Source organism: Primulina tabacum, chromosome 1 (assembly GCF_025594145.1).
Source record: "Primulina tabacum isolate GXHZ01 chromosome 1, ASM2559414v2, whole genome shotgun sequence".
Lineage (NCBI taxonomy): Eukaryota > Viridiplantae > Streptophyta > Magnoliopsida > Lamiales > Gesneriaceae > Primulina > Primulina tabacum.
In genome coordinates, this window is record NC_134550.1 from 57,725,613 (window position 1) to 57,741,552 (window position 15,940).

General features: G+C 39.2%; 2 protein-coding genes and 1 long non-coding RNA gene across 11 annotated transcripts; all 3 read right to left on the reverse strand.

Moving 5' to 3' along the window:
- Window positions 1–823: 823 nt before the first annotated feature.
- Window positions 824–2,683, reverse strand: LOC142553924 (uncharacterized). The gene is made up of 2 exons (XM_075664476.1): window positions 1,405–2,683; window positions 824–1,311 (listed from the first exon to the last, which is right to left on the reverse strand). Exons 1-2 carry the CDS (start codon window positions 2,592–2,594, stop codon window positions 984–986), a joined length of 1,518 nt encoding a protein of 505 aa, XP_075520591.1. The 5' UTR covers window positions 2,595–2,683; the 3' UTR covers window positions 824–983.
- A 966-nt stretch (window positions 2,684–3,649) lies between these two features.
- Window positions 3,650–4,367, reverse strand: LOC142553972 (uncharacterized). The gene is made up of 3 exons (XR_012822064.1): window positions 4,143–4,367; window positions 4,009–4,069; window positions 3,650–3,704 (listed from the first exon to the last, which is right to left on the reverse strand). It is a non-coding gene; the product is annotated as an uncharacterized LOC142553972 (long non-coding RNA).
- A 651-nt stretch (window positions 4,368–5,018) lies between these two features.
- On the reverse strand, window positions 5,019–11,167 carry LOC142553931 (pentatricopeptide repeat-containing protein At1g20230). Of its 9 annotated transcripts, none has more exons than XM_075664531.1 (10): window positions 10,848–11,167; window positions 10,205–10,529; window positions 9,714–9,857; window positions 9,414–9,616; window positions 6,674–9,301; window positions 6,388–6,448; window positions 6,185–6,248; window positions 6,056–6,116; window positions 5,808–5,881; window positions 5,019–5,697 (listed from the first exon to the last, which is right to left on the reverse strand). In XM_075664531.1, the coding sequence occupies exons 1-5, from the start codon at window positions 11,054–11,056 to the stop codon at window positions 6,835–6,837; spliced, it is 3,348 nt and encodes a 1,115-aa protein (XP_075520646.1). In that variant the 5' UTR covers window positions 11,057–11,167; the 3' UTR covers window positions 5,019–5,697; window positions 5,808–5,881; window positions 6,056–6,116; window positions 6,185–6,248; window positions 6,388–6,448; window positions 6,674–6,834. The 9 variants fall into 9 exon arrangements, with proteins under 9 accessions (XP_075520646.1, XP_075520640.1, XP_075520631.1 ...); XM_075664525.1 differs by having other exon boundaries at window positions 6,388–6,451; XM_075664516.1 differs by having other exon boundaries at window positions 6,388–6,572.
- Window positions 11,168–15,940: the final 4,773 nt, after the last annotated feature.

The window sequence follows — 15,940 nt, forward strand, 5'->3', positions numbered from 1 at the left end:
ATCAAATTATTAACATTAATAAAATAAACCGTTTCACTATTGCTTTATTTAATCAAATTATTATAATTCATACAAATAAACAATGAAAAAGCCCGATTAGTTGTTGTTATGTCGTCGGATAATGTCCCTTGAAGAATCAACAAGTAAACTTCATTGAACCATATAACACATTCTGTATCTCCGGCGGAAGGGTTATTGTCATCCAGAGGAAATCCATCAACATCCATCTGGAGAGGGATGTTTTCAGCGGACGGGGCGGTGGGATATGACTGATTTCTTGCATCGAGCTTGTAGAGGCGGCGGAGTGAAGGGTTTCAATTTTTATTTTAGCATATATCGAAGGATCTCAATTTTGATTTATCCAAAAATTAAAAAAGGAAAAGTCTTTTAAAAGAAAAAAGCTACAACCGAAAATATAATAGTGTGTTTTCGCACTTGCACGTACAAGGTTAACAAAAAATTCGGTTAAACTAAATTATTCTACCATACTAGACTAATTTCGGTTTTAAAAAAATCCATTTAACCAATATATTTTAATATATCTACTATATTATAATTTATAATACATAAATCCATTAGAGAATCTACAATTGATAATTTTAATGGATATACAAATTTATAATTTACCACTCATAAAAGATATTCGATAATTAAGATGTAATAATGTAGATTGATGACTCAAAAACTTTTCACATTAGCTTCCCATTATCCTAAATAACCATTATTACATTATCTTAACATCGAAGCAAAATTTATAATTAAAGTTTATGAAAATAATTAGACTATGAGTGTGTGTGTGTATCACCATCATAGGAGATCTACGGAGGCCGATGAATTTCAATAATCTATTCAAAAAGCAGGTTCCTCGTATAATTTAAGTAAAATTCCAACATAACAAATTGCAACCACAGACTATTATTATAGGCATTCAAAAGAGTAGGAAATGGGAGAAGAGTGTCTGTAAATTAACTCACATAACCATGTTAACTAAAAACTTCCACATGTTCCAAATCTGTGCCCTTCTCATTTCCCGAACCATCTCCACAAGTTGAAGAATTATCTGCACCTAAGTCAGGAAAGTTGCGGTAGTTCAAAGAATGCAGCCAGAGGGCCACAGCTCCATCCTTGTGCTCTGTTAATGCGATATATGGATAAATATACATCATTTTGAAGTCCTCGGCCTCCTCTGAAAAACCCTTCAATGACAACTCTTCGTGACTATCTTTCCATTTCTTATTGTAAGACGTGAAGAAGCATTCGTCCAGATACAATCCAACCTCAGGAGCCATGGGCACATTTATGTTAACTTTCCTGAACTCATTAAAAATGTAAGTTAACGACACAAGAATATTCATCAAAGAAAAGTTCAACCAAGTATAGGGTTTCAAAGAATCGTGCACTCACTGTTCAAAAACGGTCTCGAACAACGACACAGGGGTTAAGTTCCTCATGATCACAACTGCAAGACCGATCATTTTGCGTATTTGATGAAGCATGAAGCTCTGCCCCACAACCTCGCATTTCACGAATTCAATTCCATCAATGTTTAATGTGGTATCTGCGGTGAACGACATAATGTATCTTTTGGCGGATGGGTCCTCTGCTTTGATTCTTGAAGTGAAGTTATGAAAGTTGTGGGTTCCCTCGTAATTCTTGAGTATTCTATTAAACCTCTCCTTTACTTCCTCTCCATAGCAAAACTCACTCTTGTTATCCAAAATCGTAATGCCATCAGCATTCACATTCTCGAGGTCAACCTTGCCTTCCTCCGTCTCCCCGTGTAGCATGCCCCCATTTTCGAATTTCGTTACAGAATCACTATCATCATTTCCAGAAGTCGCAGCAACATTCTGTTCTGATAAAGCACATCCACTGTTCGACGAATTGCCTGAACCAACTGCAGCATCTTCACATACATACTCGAACTCTGAATTTCGGTTTCCCATCAACCCAATTACCTTCCGCCCTCTCTCCGAACATTCCAAACACTTAACGAGCTCATTTGCAGACCCTAAGCTAGCAAGGACACTCTCTCTATCGCGATGACAAGATGGATCGAGCGCAAACACAGGGATCAAGTAAACATACCGCCGCTTATCGCAGAACTTTTTAGCACTGAAGGAAGGCGTCGTGCGTTTGTAACCAAAAATCCGAATCTGGGTGGAAAGGTGCGAGTTCAATCTGTCAACCAATCCGGGCGGATCGATATAGAATCGCCCAGACACTACTTGACCAACTGCACTGACGCCCTTATCGGTCCTGGCAGACCTGGCAAAGTCGTACCGTTTGTGCAGACCCCTGTCAGCTTGGGGAACAGCTCCGGAATGGTACAGGGCTTCCTCGAGCTCGCCTTCAATGGTTTTTGCGCCGGGATTCTTCTGCATTCCCTGGTAGCCCACTCCGCAGTAAGCGAAAAATATCGCGATTTTTCGCCGCTTGAACTTTGGGTTTTTCGTAAGATTTTCACCGGCGGCGGTATTCTCGTAATGATCTTCGTCATCGGAGGTGGTTGATGACATCTTTGGACGTTTGGGATTCGGTAATTCTTTTTGTGGTAGAGGAGATGGCGAGGGGTTATCTGTAGCCATATTCATGTGTAGTGGGAAATGCGGCGTGTAACTGTGACCCCATGTAGAACCCTAGACAAGTAAGCAAGTATTCGCAAATCAAATGTACATGTGAAGGTGATACATACATACATATATATATACACACACACACACACATTTAGATAATAATATAATAAAATAATAGTATATATATCACATGATATTTAATGTTTTTTATGGATAATTTTTTAAAATTGTCCAAATTAAAAAAACTTCATCCCCTTTATATTGATTATAATTACTATTTTTTAAAAAATAGAAAATTATGCAAAGTAGATTTTAAAAGATAAATATATCGATTTTTTTCACTTATTTTCCCAAATAGTACTTTTTGCTTCTCCATGGTTTGTTTCAATTATAAGTATACCCTATCTTGATTTGTTTTTATTTTCTTTTTCGTGAAAGAGAGGCATCTTATTATCTATCGTCTTGGACACCAAAAACTCTCGAAATTTCTGTAAAAGATTTTAAAACTTGATCTGATTTGAACATGTTACGAGACTAATAATGAAATTGATTCCCGTTACGACGGAGACTGATATTAAGAACCAACAACGTCTATTGTTGATTGTTATAAGATAAATAAGACGTAATTACCACATCTTTTGGCACCTTGATTAAAGAGTAAATGCTACAACTTCAAAGGCAAATTTTGACGTTATTATAACCATCATGCGGCATCTGGACAAAGTAGCATATATGCTGCACAAGTGCAGCAAAATGTGTCATCAGGCCACATCAAAAGCCAAATGTCTTGAATAATCACCCCAAGAATTTCAAGGGGATGAAGAACAAAATCAAACCTGAAGATATGCTGGAAAAGATTGAAGGCGGTAAATACAGTGAGACCTACTTCAAGGGTCAACCTGATACAATCGGCATATAAAGATTTAGTTTTAAATAATGAAGTATTGACAAGATATAGGAGAAGAAACTTACTCGCATCTGAATTTGGCAACGAAATGGAAGCCAAGCCAAGCGGTGCTTAGAAAATAGGTTATAACCGGAAGCAATCAACGCTGCAATACAACATGATATATTAGGATGAGTCCGTCCAAGATCACCATCAACAAATTCCTTGATGTATGTTCCAGCCTGTTTGAGAAACAAGCATCAATACCAATGGCCAGTCAAATTTTTTGGGAAGGTGGAAATTCATTATTTTTTTTCTCATGTATTTTTATTTACATGAGCATTGAGCATAACTTGGAAATATAATCACATCTATGTCATCTGAAATCCAAATATGAAATGCAATCTCCTTCCTTTCAGTACATATGTTATGTAGTCTCCTCACAATTAAATATCTTCAGCAGCATTTTATATAATATAGCGATGGTATGGAAGCCTTAAGAGTTGTGCATAGAAATGGCGAAGACAATCCTACTGAAAAGATCACCTGTATGCATAGATGCAATAGGAAATATTGAGAATGTCCAGCTATCCTCTCAATTTTCATCCTGAAATGTCATGAATTGTAAATATATACCACATTAAAATGATACCGGAAAATTGTTTGTTAGTTTCAAATACCAATGTATGACTTTTTCACGCTCTAATGGACTTCGACGATGGAGAACCCATAATGGTGTTCTTTGCTGAATTGGCAGAATAATAAAAAGGACCCATTTATCATTTAATAGCCATGATATTGCATGTGTAAAGGAATAATTGCTTTTGAGTATATAGGGATTAACTAATCTCCAATTTATACAAAAAAAAATTCATTGGATGAGAGAGGAAGAACATAAAAAATGATGTTCACCGTGTCTTTGAGAGATGATAAGAGTCATGATGTTCACCCCTTCTCTCATCATCAATAATGCAGTGAGATTGGCTGACATCTCTTGAGTGCTGCATTAGAAAAGAGTTACTTGCATGATTAAGATATCTGGAATGACAATGTTAAACCGGTCAATTAGGAGAATTCTTCACGAATTAAATACCATGAAACAGATACCTAATGCCATAAAGTAGAAAATACACAGAAACAACCTATGATTTATGAATTATGAACAATTGGCCATCCGAGTATTGGCCGAATGCATCTCCAGAATTGAAGCCCACGGAGTGCAATGCAGGATTAAAAAGGTAAATTCCAAGGCCCCGTATAGATGGAAGAGGCTTATGACTCCTGAGATTACTTTTAACGAATGTCACAGAGATACATAGTTGCACCTTAAGATATCTCCCACCAATGAAGACGGGAGTCCTGTAGCCTTGAAAAACCAATGAGCAGCGTTGATTGATCTGAAAACAATGAAGTTGTCGCCAAAAATATTTAGTGTTATGTAACTCAGAATTGTCAATCCAAGGTTCCAAGGAATTAAAGTGATTATGGTGTTTCATGAAGCTGCTGCTTAGCTCCTCAAGTAAGAAAAATTGACAAGCGTGGAATGAATGACAGAATCAAGAATCATGCGCCAAAAAGCAGCATGGCCAATTAATTGACAGATAACAAAGTATTGAGTAATAATTCTTGTACATAATTCGTATAGTGCCTGTACATTAGCATATACTCTACTTTTCTACAAAACCGGAAACAAATCTTCCTAATAATGAAAGTAACAAATGAACTCCTAAAATCTCTCTAATATAATCCAGAAAAATATGTACACAAATATACAATATTCTAGGAAATCTTCCAACAATCCCCCTCGAGCTGCCTTGAATATATGACTCATAGCAAGCTTGCCAACCAAATTTTCAAACTGCGCTTTGGGAAAATATATCAGCCACTTGACTTGTAGTAGGTATATAAGGCATGCATAATACACCACTGTCAATTTTTTCCTTGATAAAATGCTTATCCACTTCTACATGTTTTGTTTTGTCATGTAGAACTGCATTATGAGCTATAGAAATAGTCGCTATATTGTCACAATAGACTTCAATTGGTGTCAGTATGAGAATCTTCGGCTTTTCCAAAATCCTCTTTATCCACGACACTTCGCAAAAATCATGTGTAACAGACCGAAATTCTGCTTCTGCGCTACTTCTTTCAACGACATTCTGTTTTTTGCTTTTCGTACCTAGGATGCGTCCATCCAAAGTCTCCATGAACAAATTCCTTGATGTATGTTCCAGCCTGTTTGAGAAACAATCATCAATACAAATGGCAAGTCAATTTTTTTGGGAAGGTGGAAATTCATGACTGTTTTTCCCATATATTTTTATTTACGTGAGCTTTGAGCATACCTTAGAAATATTATCACTTTTTCACCAACCACGTGTGCATCTATGTCATCTGAAATCCAAATATTATGTAGTCTCTGGAGTCCGGACAAAGATCCCATTTCAGGTTTATTCTCACAATTAAATATCTTCAGCAGCATTTTATATAATATAACGATGGTATGGAACCCGAGAGTTGTGCATAGAAAAGGAGAAGACAATCCTAAATCAGTTAAACAATCCTAAATCAGTTTAAACGCTGAAAAGATTACCTGTGTGCATAGATGCAGTAGGAAATATTGAGAATGTCCAGCTATCCACTGAATTTTCATCCTGAAATGTCATGAAATTATATATCACATTAAAATGATAAGGGAAAACTGTTTGTTAATTTCCCGTACCAATGTATGAATTTTTCATGCTCTAATGGACTTCAACGATGGAGAACCTCACTGGCGTTCTCTGCTGAAATGTAATGAAATGTAAATATATACCGCATTAACAATTAAAAAGGCCTATTTCGTGCTCTAAAGTACTTGAAGTCTTCAAAGATGGAGTATCACATTAAAATGGTAAGGGAAAACTGTTTGTTAATTTCCCGTACCAATGTATGAATTTTTCATGCTCTAATGGACTTCAACGATGGAGAACCTCACTGGCGTTCTCTGCTGAAATGTAATGAAATGTAAATATATACCGCATTAACAATTAAAAAGGCCTATTTCGTGCTCTAAAGTACTTGAAGTCTTCAACGATGGAGAATCCTTACTGGTGTTCCCTTGCCTATGCCTGAAGCAAAGCTAGCAAAAATTTCTAATAGCACAATGAGAAAAAATAAAAAAATTGAAAAATCCTAAAGATCATCTATAGAAAGTTTACAAGTTGAATACCAATTCGCATCCAGGCCTTGGTGATAAAATCTCCCATTCCAAACCCAAAAATTTCAGAAAAAAGCTTCCTTTCATTCCCTTGTGCAGTTGTGCAATCCAAGTGGTCGAAAATTCAATCTTAAATTCACAATACAACTTTGAAGATTTACTCTGGAACTCCATCACCAATAATCCGCACATGAGCAGTCTCCATCCTTGAAGTGGTGATAGCGATTTGTATCTCTAACAGAAATTTCTCTCCTCTCGAATCTAGATATAAACTTTATAACGGCATGGCAGTCTCCGCAAATGCGCAAGTTTTTAGTGACTCTGAGAGGTGACCCCTTGTTAGTGTTCAAAATTCCAAAAACTACAGCCAACTTTTCACTGTGCCCACATAAGATGTGTTCTTTCTCCTGATCCTCCACATCTTGTAGCACATAGTCAGTATCAGGGAAGTAACCAGATTTCTTCATTTCCATGCTATATTCATTCAACTTATCCATAATTTGAGCCATTTGTGGAAGTGATTTGTCACCTGCCAAAAGCATGTGAACTTTGTTTTTAACCTCTATCCAACTGCAGCCCGGGTTCTTCTTCAGCCCCTTATCTCTCATTATATCTCTTACCTCATCTACTTTTTTCCATTTGCCTTTAGAAGCATAAATATTAGACAACAAAATGTAATTTCCAGGATTGCTTGGTTCTAATTCAAATAATTTATGAGCCGCAAGCTCGCCCAAGCTCATGTTATGGTGAAGTCTACAGGAACTTAATAATGCACCCCAGACACAAGCATCAGGCTCAAACGGCATTTTCTCAATCATTGAATAAGCTTCATCAAGCTTTCCTGCACGACCAAGCAGGCTTACGATACAAGCATAATGCTCCAATCTAGCTTCAATTCCATGATCCACATACATGTTTTCGAAGTAATTACGCCCTTCTTCTGTAAGGCCACTTTGGCTACATGCAGATAAAAGGCTAGTGAAACTAACAGAGTCTGGTTTCTGCCCACTTCTTTGCATCCAGGCAAAAATTTCAAGAGCTTCTTTACCCTTTCCATGCATTGCATATGCTCCCAGAATTACATTCCAGCAGACCAAGTTATGCAATGGCATCCTGTCAAAACAGCATCGAGCTATTTGGATTCTTCCACAATTAGCATACATATCAATCAGTGCACTTCCTACATAAACATCATTTGAAATCCCAGCTTTAAGCGAGAAACAATGTGCAGCCTTTCCATACGTTAGAGCTGCAATATTACCACAAGCAGGAAGCATGCAAGGGATGGTCACCGAGTTTGGCTTTACCCCAGTGACCTGCATTTCTCTAAAAAGATCTAAAGCTTCGATATCTTTACCATGCTGTGAGCAACAAGCGATCACTGAGGTCCAAGAAACAACATTTAGTTCGATCTGCTGGCCTCGAAAGCCTTTAAAGACCTCTAATGCCTCACTGACAAGACCATGACGAGAGAGTCCAGCAATCAAGGCATTGCATGCCCCAACATCCACTTGACGCATCTCTTCAAACACTCGAGACATCTCCAAAGAGCATCCGCATTTTCCGTACATATTAATAAGTGCACTAACAATACATTTATCCACCACAAATCCCATCTTCATCACATGATTATGAATCTGAATTCCCATCACTAAAATACCCAAGTTACCTATGGCAGGCAGAACACTGGATATATTAGTCCCATCAGACTTAAAACCAAGTGAATGCATTTGCTGAAACATCAAAACAGCATCCAAGAAACACCCACTCTGATTAAATCCCGCAATCATACCATTCCAGGACACAGAATTAGGTTCAAACTCGAGATTTTGCACTTCATTAAATACCTTTTTCGCATTGACCACATCACCTTTCCTTGCATACCCTGCTGCTAATGCGCTCCAAGACTGCACATCTCTCTCAGTCATAGTATGAAACACCTTATAGGCGCAATCTAATTCATCACATTTCACGTACAAGTGAACCAATGATGATCCAATAAAAGGATCCAAGAATAGACCAAATGACAATGAATATCCATGAACTTGTTTCCCAATTTTGGAGGACAATAATCCAGTGCAAGCCTTGATAACGCTCGGTAAAACATGTACGTCAGGAAAAAGCCCATTTGATAGCATTTGAGAAAATAAACTGAGTGTATTCTTAAAATCATTGAATTTTGAGGAAGCATAAATTAAGGTAGTGAACGAGAAGATATCAGGGTTTATGAGAGATCGGATAAGGGTTTTTGCATCAGAAATGCATTGGCAGGCGGCATAGAGAGAGAGGAGCTTGGTGTTGTAACGAGGGTTATCAAAAAGGTAAGTTTTGAGGAGTTGAGCATGCACCTGTCGTGTTTGACACAGTGATGTTGGGACATTGGGGCTTAGTAGATGTCCAATAACTGAATAAATGTTGGGCTGAGCTATGACCTCACTGCTGCCATCAATGCTAGAAAAAATCCGGTAACCAAAACCCTGATTTTGGAAATTCAATTGCATGGTTCTGTTCATTTCAGTATCAGAACAATTGTTTGGCTGGTCAGAAAATGGTTCTTGGGAGTCGTTGGGAACTGAGATCGAAAATAATGGGTTACTGTGAAATGAAGCTTTACAATTTATAATAGGAGTTATAATCCCCCTGCAGACAAAGTAATAAACCAGTGCATCAATTATAAATTAACTTAAAGACATTAAAAGATACAATCTTCTGAAATAACAACTGAAGAAAGGTGAGGAGAATCCTATCCCACCTACTAACAGCATGACGGGTATTTCCACTGGTGATAGATCCCGGAAGAGCAATCATGAGAATCCTGTTATTCACATCACGACCAATAGGGATATCAACACACCCCGGTCTAGATGACGGAACTCCACTAGTAAGACTCGTGTAGACTTTGTTTATGGAGTGTTCCTTGAATTGTCCAGCTATATGGGCGAGAGAATGTTGATCCTATTCGGAGAAAATTAAGAAGCTGCCTACTTACATACTGATTATCATAGAAACACCAAGATGATCTTAGACAACTGAACGAGTTTTGAGGGCATACCATATGAGCAGACTTGTTGACAACAAGCACGTGTTCATCTTCAAATACAATGTCCAATGGACTATCTTCGGGTCCAGCCCTCAAATGATGCAACTCTGAGATAGTGCAGTGGACCATATCTCCGTCTCTCACCACATGAGACATCTTCACAAAATTTAACTAATAGCATTACCAACAAACCATTAACAAGAAAAGAAACTGCGAACTGAGATCAGGACTGATCTAGCTTGACAGTATCTCTGAAAGGCTAAAAAACACTCAAAATTCCCTAAAAATTTAAACTTGCCACAAAATCCACACAAAATATCTTCATTCCATCTCTAATTATCAGCAACTCACACCACTGAAAATAGAGACTTTCCATTACAAAGTAACAACATAACACGCACTGTTCTTTCTTTGAATACACTGAAGAAACACAAGCTTCTGAATGAAAAGACCGAGAAATAATTGGAACAAAAAAAAGAAGATAAAAAGAATGAGAAAATAACCTTGCTAACGACGTGACCAATAACCGACACCAACCCCGAGCGTATGCTGGACTGAACTCTAGCTCTGCTGATGCCATTTATCCTGGAAGCGATCCAGGAGTCAAGTCTCAGCTTTCCAAAATCCAAATTCAGGGTTTCCTCGATTCTGGTGTCAGAATAATGTAGTTCTCTAGAATCCGAAAAATCTGGGTTTCCGGCAGGAATGATTTCGGTACAAGAACAAGAAACGACAATGAGTCTTCCCAATGAAAAATTAACAGGTTTCGGGAAGGGCTTCGCACAGTTCCAAGCCATAGCGTTGAGCGAAAACATTTTCGAGGCTTTCCTACCAAAATTTGATTCTCATTAGTACGCATTAAAATACCTTTGAACCAATGGTAGACAATATGCAAACACATGGAATCTCTAATTTAGCTGCATAGAAAATGTTAGCTAGTTCGGACTCAGGAATTGTGAGACTTTTTTTCTTTTTCTTTTTTTGTTGATTTTAATTTGATTGAGAAATTGACCATTCAATTCTTTCAATAAATAAATTATCGTTCTTTTTAAAAAAAAAAATTAGGCTTATGTATTGGGTTAATAAATAAAAAATAATATATAAATTTGCCGACACTGCCAAGATACAGTGTGATTAGTGGCGTACCAATCCCGATCAAGAGTGAGTAATCGTCGGCGGGAGTAGGGAAAGGGACGGGGATAAAGGGTCTGCTCAGTGCTCTGCTCAGAATCCTGATGGCGCCGAAACCATCGGCGGCTTTGTGGAAGGCCAAGGATGGGAAATAGAAGAAACTCCCGATTTGATCCTTCATCTGAAGAATATACGTGAAGTTCTTTCCCGGTGGAATCGGGCATGTAGTCCCATACACTCCATCTTCATACGAATTCCTCCTGTTCTGTATCCCATTCCTGCATTTTTCATTTTTTTACCATACATTTTTATCTTGAAATCAGATTTATCATTCAAAGGTTGTACTTTTTGTAGCGAAATTCGTCATATATAATCGAGTTATGCTAGATAAAAATCTTGATTAGTTATGTGTTTGGACTAGGCATGATAACTTTCTCCACGGGTTTGGGGCTCCGTGGAGAAAACCGAAATAGGGATGGGAATCCTCGATTTTTTCGGATTTGATTTCAGGTTCAAAGATTTAAAAAAATCCCCGATATAATTCGGGACGGATATGAGATTATTATTCTTATCCTCGAAATCCCCGAACATGTCCCGAAAATAATATAAATAATAAAATAATAATATTATTAATATGAATAATATAATAATATTATTATATTTTAAAATATCAATAATCTTATTATTATTAATATTGATATTAATATTAATATTATCTCTAATAATAATAAATAAAAAAAATTTGGTTTGAGAAAATTTTCGAATTCGTCTTCGTCTTGTCATATTATTATTTTGGAAACGGGGATGAGAAGTTGATTCCCGATACTTTCCTGTCGGGGGATGTCGAGAGGATAAATGGTGCCGTAAGTCACATTCCACGTGAAGAATCTGTAAGGATCATCTGCCGAAACCGCCATGAAAAAACATAGAACAGAATACATTGCTGCTAATTTCAGAGCCATTTTTTTTTCTCTTTTTAATATTTAGTACCCAACCACAAATTCCATCGATGGGACTGACGGAAGAGTTTTAAATGGTGGAGGTAATTGCTGGCGAACACACAAATATATATACGTGTTTGTCTCAATGCGTGCGTGGTGTGTGTATTTATGTAAAAGTGGTGTTGTTCATTCAGACTGCAGCTGTGGATAATATACAGGAAATGTTGAACTTCTTTTAAATAAAATATAATGGGAAAAAAATCAAATTGCTTAGAGCATTTTCAAATATTGATCATTTACATTGATGCAAAAGTGGGAAATCTTTGCATAATTTTTATCATATAAATTTAATGAGCTTAAAATTATATTTCAAGACAAAACACAATATTGTATAAGATTGAACTATTAGCTTCATCGTCATTTAAAAAATAAAAACAAACTCCTATTCTTGATAAGCCTTCGTGTAAAATTAAGTAGAACAGGACGAATGTCATGTTCCCGAGTTGCAGTCGGGTGACCACGTTTGACATAATTTGATTTTGTTTTAGATTTATGTAATCGTGTATATGATCTTATTAACACTCAACAAACATTAATTCCATATGACACGTGTACGATTTGTAAAAAAATCGCAAAGAAATAAATAAAAGATTGGGTGGGAAATTTTCGAAAATAATGACACAAACTATTACAAGACGATCTCACGTGTCGACTTATTTGTTCACACATGCCATTTTCTTTATCTTTTCAACTGAGATCTCGACATTAAGCCATTACTGGCATAATTGATCTGTCGTCTGAATGCTGCAAATTTAATGAGTTTTCTGATAAGTTATTCATATATACATTTTGAAAATTTACTAAATGAATATATCATAAATGATTGATAGAATATAATTATTATTGTTTATGTAAAAAAAAATGTTGTGACCCCATCCTTTTTTATTTACTCGATTGAAATTATATATTAGTTTGCCAATTTATTTTTATCGATGACAAGTGAAATTTTCATTGGATCATTAGAGATTTGAAATTGTTCATATATCAGATCATATGCAATTGAATATAATGTTAGTTTAGCGTAAATATTTTTTTTATCGATAGACGGGATAATAGTGTCTGATTTCGGCAAGTGTCACTAGTCCAGACGCAGGTTCTGAAATTACCCTGAGCCTGAAATCACAAATAAGATCGTTAGGAGGGGGCCAGGAGGGTGTCCTGACGTAGCCCCTCCGACGCTCAAGTCAGTGACTGAGGATATATGGGGGGAGCAGCTAAGGGTGCTGCTGAAAACAATATATTGAATCCAATAATCATACGCTCCAACCTGGTATTTATAGGAGAATACATGGGCTTGTCATGGGCCATTCACCTGTGGGCCTTAATGATGGGCCGGGAATTTGGGCCGGATCTTGATGGGTTCATCCCTGGGTATCACCAGTCTCCCCCTCCCGAGTTGAACTGAATCGTAGGTTCAAAGTTCGATTGATTGCGTTGTTCTCGGTTTACAACATGTGAGTTGTGCATTTTCTTCCAGCCCTCCGTCAGTCTCCAAAAAGTTGGAAACAAATCAAATATCAATCCTAGCAACGCTTCATCATCACCTCGCCGCCTGCACGCCAGCCCCAACAGCGTGCGTCCTCCCTTGCACGCCTCGCCCCCTCGCGCGCTCGCCCGGCGCCCTCGCCCCGCACGGCCGCACAGCTCCCGCGCGCCACGCCCTCACCGAGCTCGTCCGGCGCCCTGCCGAAGCACTCGCCCCCTCGCGCACCACGCTCGCCTGCTCGCTCGGGCGCCGGCTCGCCCTCAAGCCCTCGGCCATGCCTTCGCCCTAGCGCCTGCTCGCAGGCGCCACGCCAGCTCGCCCGCACCCCGCAGCTCGCCCGCCACTCCAGCTCGCCCCTAGGTGATGCCTTAGCAGGAAAATAAAAATTCCCCACCCTCTAGCTTCTCTGCTAAGCCGGGTCTTAGCAGGAAAATAAAATTCAACTCCTCCATCTAACTCCTCTGCTAGGTGATACCTTAGCAGAAAAATTTAAATTCAACACATTCACCCTCTAACTCCTCTGCTAGGCCGGACCCTAGCAGAAAAATAAAATTCAACTCCTCCATCTAACTCCTCTGCTAGGTGATACCTTAGCAGGAAAATAAAATCAACACCTTCATCCTCTAACTCCTCTGCTAGGCGATGCCTTAGCAGGAAAATAAATTCAACGCGCCCACTCTCTAACTCCTCTGCTAGGCGATGCCTTAGCAGGAAAATAAAATCAACACCTCCACCCTCTAACTCATCTGCTAAGCCGGGCCTTAGCAGGAAAAATCAAACTCTCACCTCATCATCTCATAACTCCTCTGCTAAGCCGGGCCTTAGCAGGAAAATAAAATCAACACCTCCACCCTCTAACTCCTTTGCTAAGCCAGCTAAGCCGGGCCTTAGCAGGAAAATAAAATTCAACACCGCCACCCTCTAACTCCTCTGCTAAGTGATACCTTAGCAGGAAAATAAAACTTCAACACCCCCACCCTCTAACTCCTCTGCTAGGTGATACCTTAGCAGGAAAATAAAAATTCAACACCTCCACCTTCTAACTCCTCTGCTAGGTGATACCTTAGCAGGAAAATAAAACTTCAACACCTCCACCCCCTTACTCCTCCGCTAGGTGATACCTTAGCCGGAAAATAAAATTCAACCCCTTCACCCTCTAACTCCTCTGCTAGGTGATACCTTAGCAGGAAAATAAAGATTCTCCACCCTCACCCCCTAACTCCTCTGCTAGGCGATGCCTTAACAGGAAAATAAAATTTTTCTCATCCCCGACTCTGCTCCTCTGCTAGGCGATGCCTTAGCAGGAAAATAAAATTCTTCTCCTCCACTCTGCTCCTCTGCTAGACGATGCCTTAACAGGAAAAATTAATTCATTTCATCCTCACAATACAACAACATCCACGAACTTAATATAAGAACTTGGCTTTATTAACTTTCAACTGATAACATAAGATAAATTCAGAAACAAGTAACAGCAAAATTCAAGTCAAGATTAATATTCTCTAAGGTGGCAAGCGTTCCTCAGCCCCTTTAGACCCTTGCCCGACGCATTCTCCAACTTTTATCTCTGCTCCTCTTGTACCTCCATAGGACAAAGTTACACAGTTCTTCCTTTCCTAATCATGTTAACCTCCAAACGCGCTCTTTTCCCTTCCTCCCTCACTGCCCCTTCATAACATCGACACGCGACCCTCTGATCCCCGCATAAAACTCCAACCTCCTTCCCTACGGGAACTTCAACTTCTGATGATACGTGGACGCTACAGCTTTGAAATCCTTTAGGGCTGGTCGCCCCAGAATTCCATTGTAAGCAGATGGGGTGTCCACCACAGTAAATGTTGTCATTTTTGTTACCCGCTGAGGCACATGTCCCAAAGATAGAGGAAGGACAATCTGACCGAGCGGCGGGATGGGATGTCCTGCCAATCCATACAGCGGGGTGGATATCGGCTCAAACTCAAATCCTTCCATCTTCATTTGATCCAACGTGCTCTTGAACAAGACGTTCACGAAGCTTCCATTATCAATAAATATCCTCGCCACATCATAATTGACAATTATGGTCGTTACCACCAAGGCATCGTTATGTGGAGTCATAACGCCTCGAAGGTATTCCACCCCAAAACTGAAGACGGGGTCTTGTGGTAAGTCTGCACCCTTAGATATCTCAAAGTTCTCCAACCTTCTCCCATGTGCCTTCCGAGCTCGCCCAGAGTCTCCATCAGTAACACCCCCCAAGATCATATGAATCATTCCTCTAGTAGGGTGGTTATCCTCATTCATTCCTCTCCTCGGTTCGACGAGTTCCTTAGGAACACCTTGACCTCGACCTTCATCTCTCTGCTCCCCGACCCTCTGATTTAACCATGGAGGGCCTTGACCACGCCTAGGGGACGGGCAAGACCTCGGTCGACTCCCGGATGCAGATCCTTCTCGTCTGTCCCGCGAAGGCAACCTAGCACTGCTCTTAGCCCTTCGCGACTTCTCCCACCTCTCCTCGGGCTCCCTCACCTCCATCACCTCGTCACTGACTCCTATTCAGAGGAACATGTAATGAGAATTGTCTTTTGTCCCTAGCCTTATCATCCTCTCTCTCGCCCGCGCCTCTCTTCCTACTTCCT

Excerpts from the sequence above, each read along its gene's own strand:
- LOC142553924 (XM_075664476.1), bottom strand. The coding sequence starts at position 2,594 with ATGAATATGGCTACAGATAACCCCTCGCCATCTCCTCTACCACAAAAA. Across the intron at positions 1,312-1,404 it reads TTCGAGACCGTTTTTGAACA|GAAAGTTAACATAAATGTGC; the intron begins GTGAGTGCACGA and ends TAATGAGTTCAG.
- LOC142553931 (XM_075664539.1), bottom strand. The coding sequence starts at position 11,056 with ATGCCCGATTCCACCGGGAAAGAACTTCACGTATATTCTTCAGATGAA. Across the intron at positions 9,617-9,713 it reads TCAACAAGTCTGCTCATATG|GATCAACATTCTCTCGCCCA; the intron begins GTATGCCCTCAA and ends TTCTCCGAATAG. Across the intron at positions 9,302-9,413 it reads ACCCGTCATGCTGTTAGTAG|GGGGATTATAACTCCTATTA; the intron begins GTGGGATAGGAT and ends CTTTGTCTGCAG.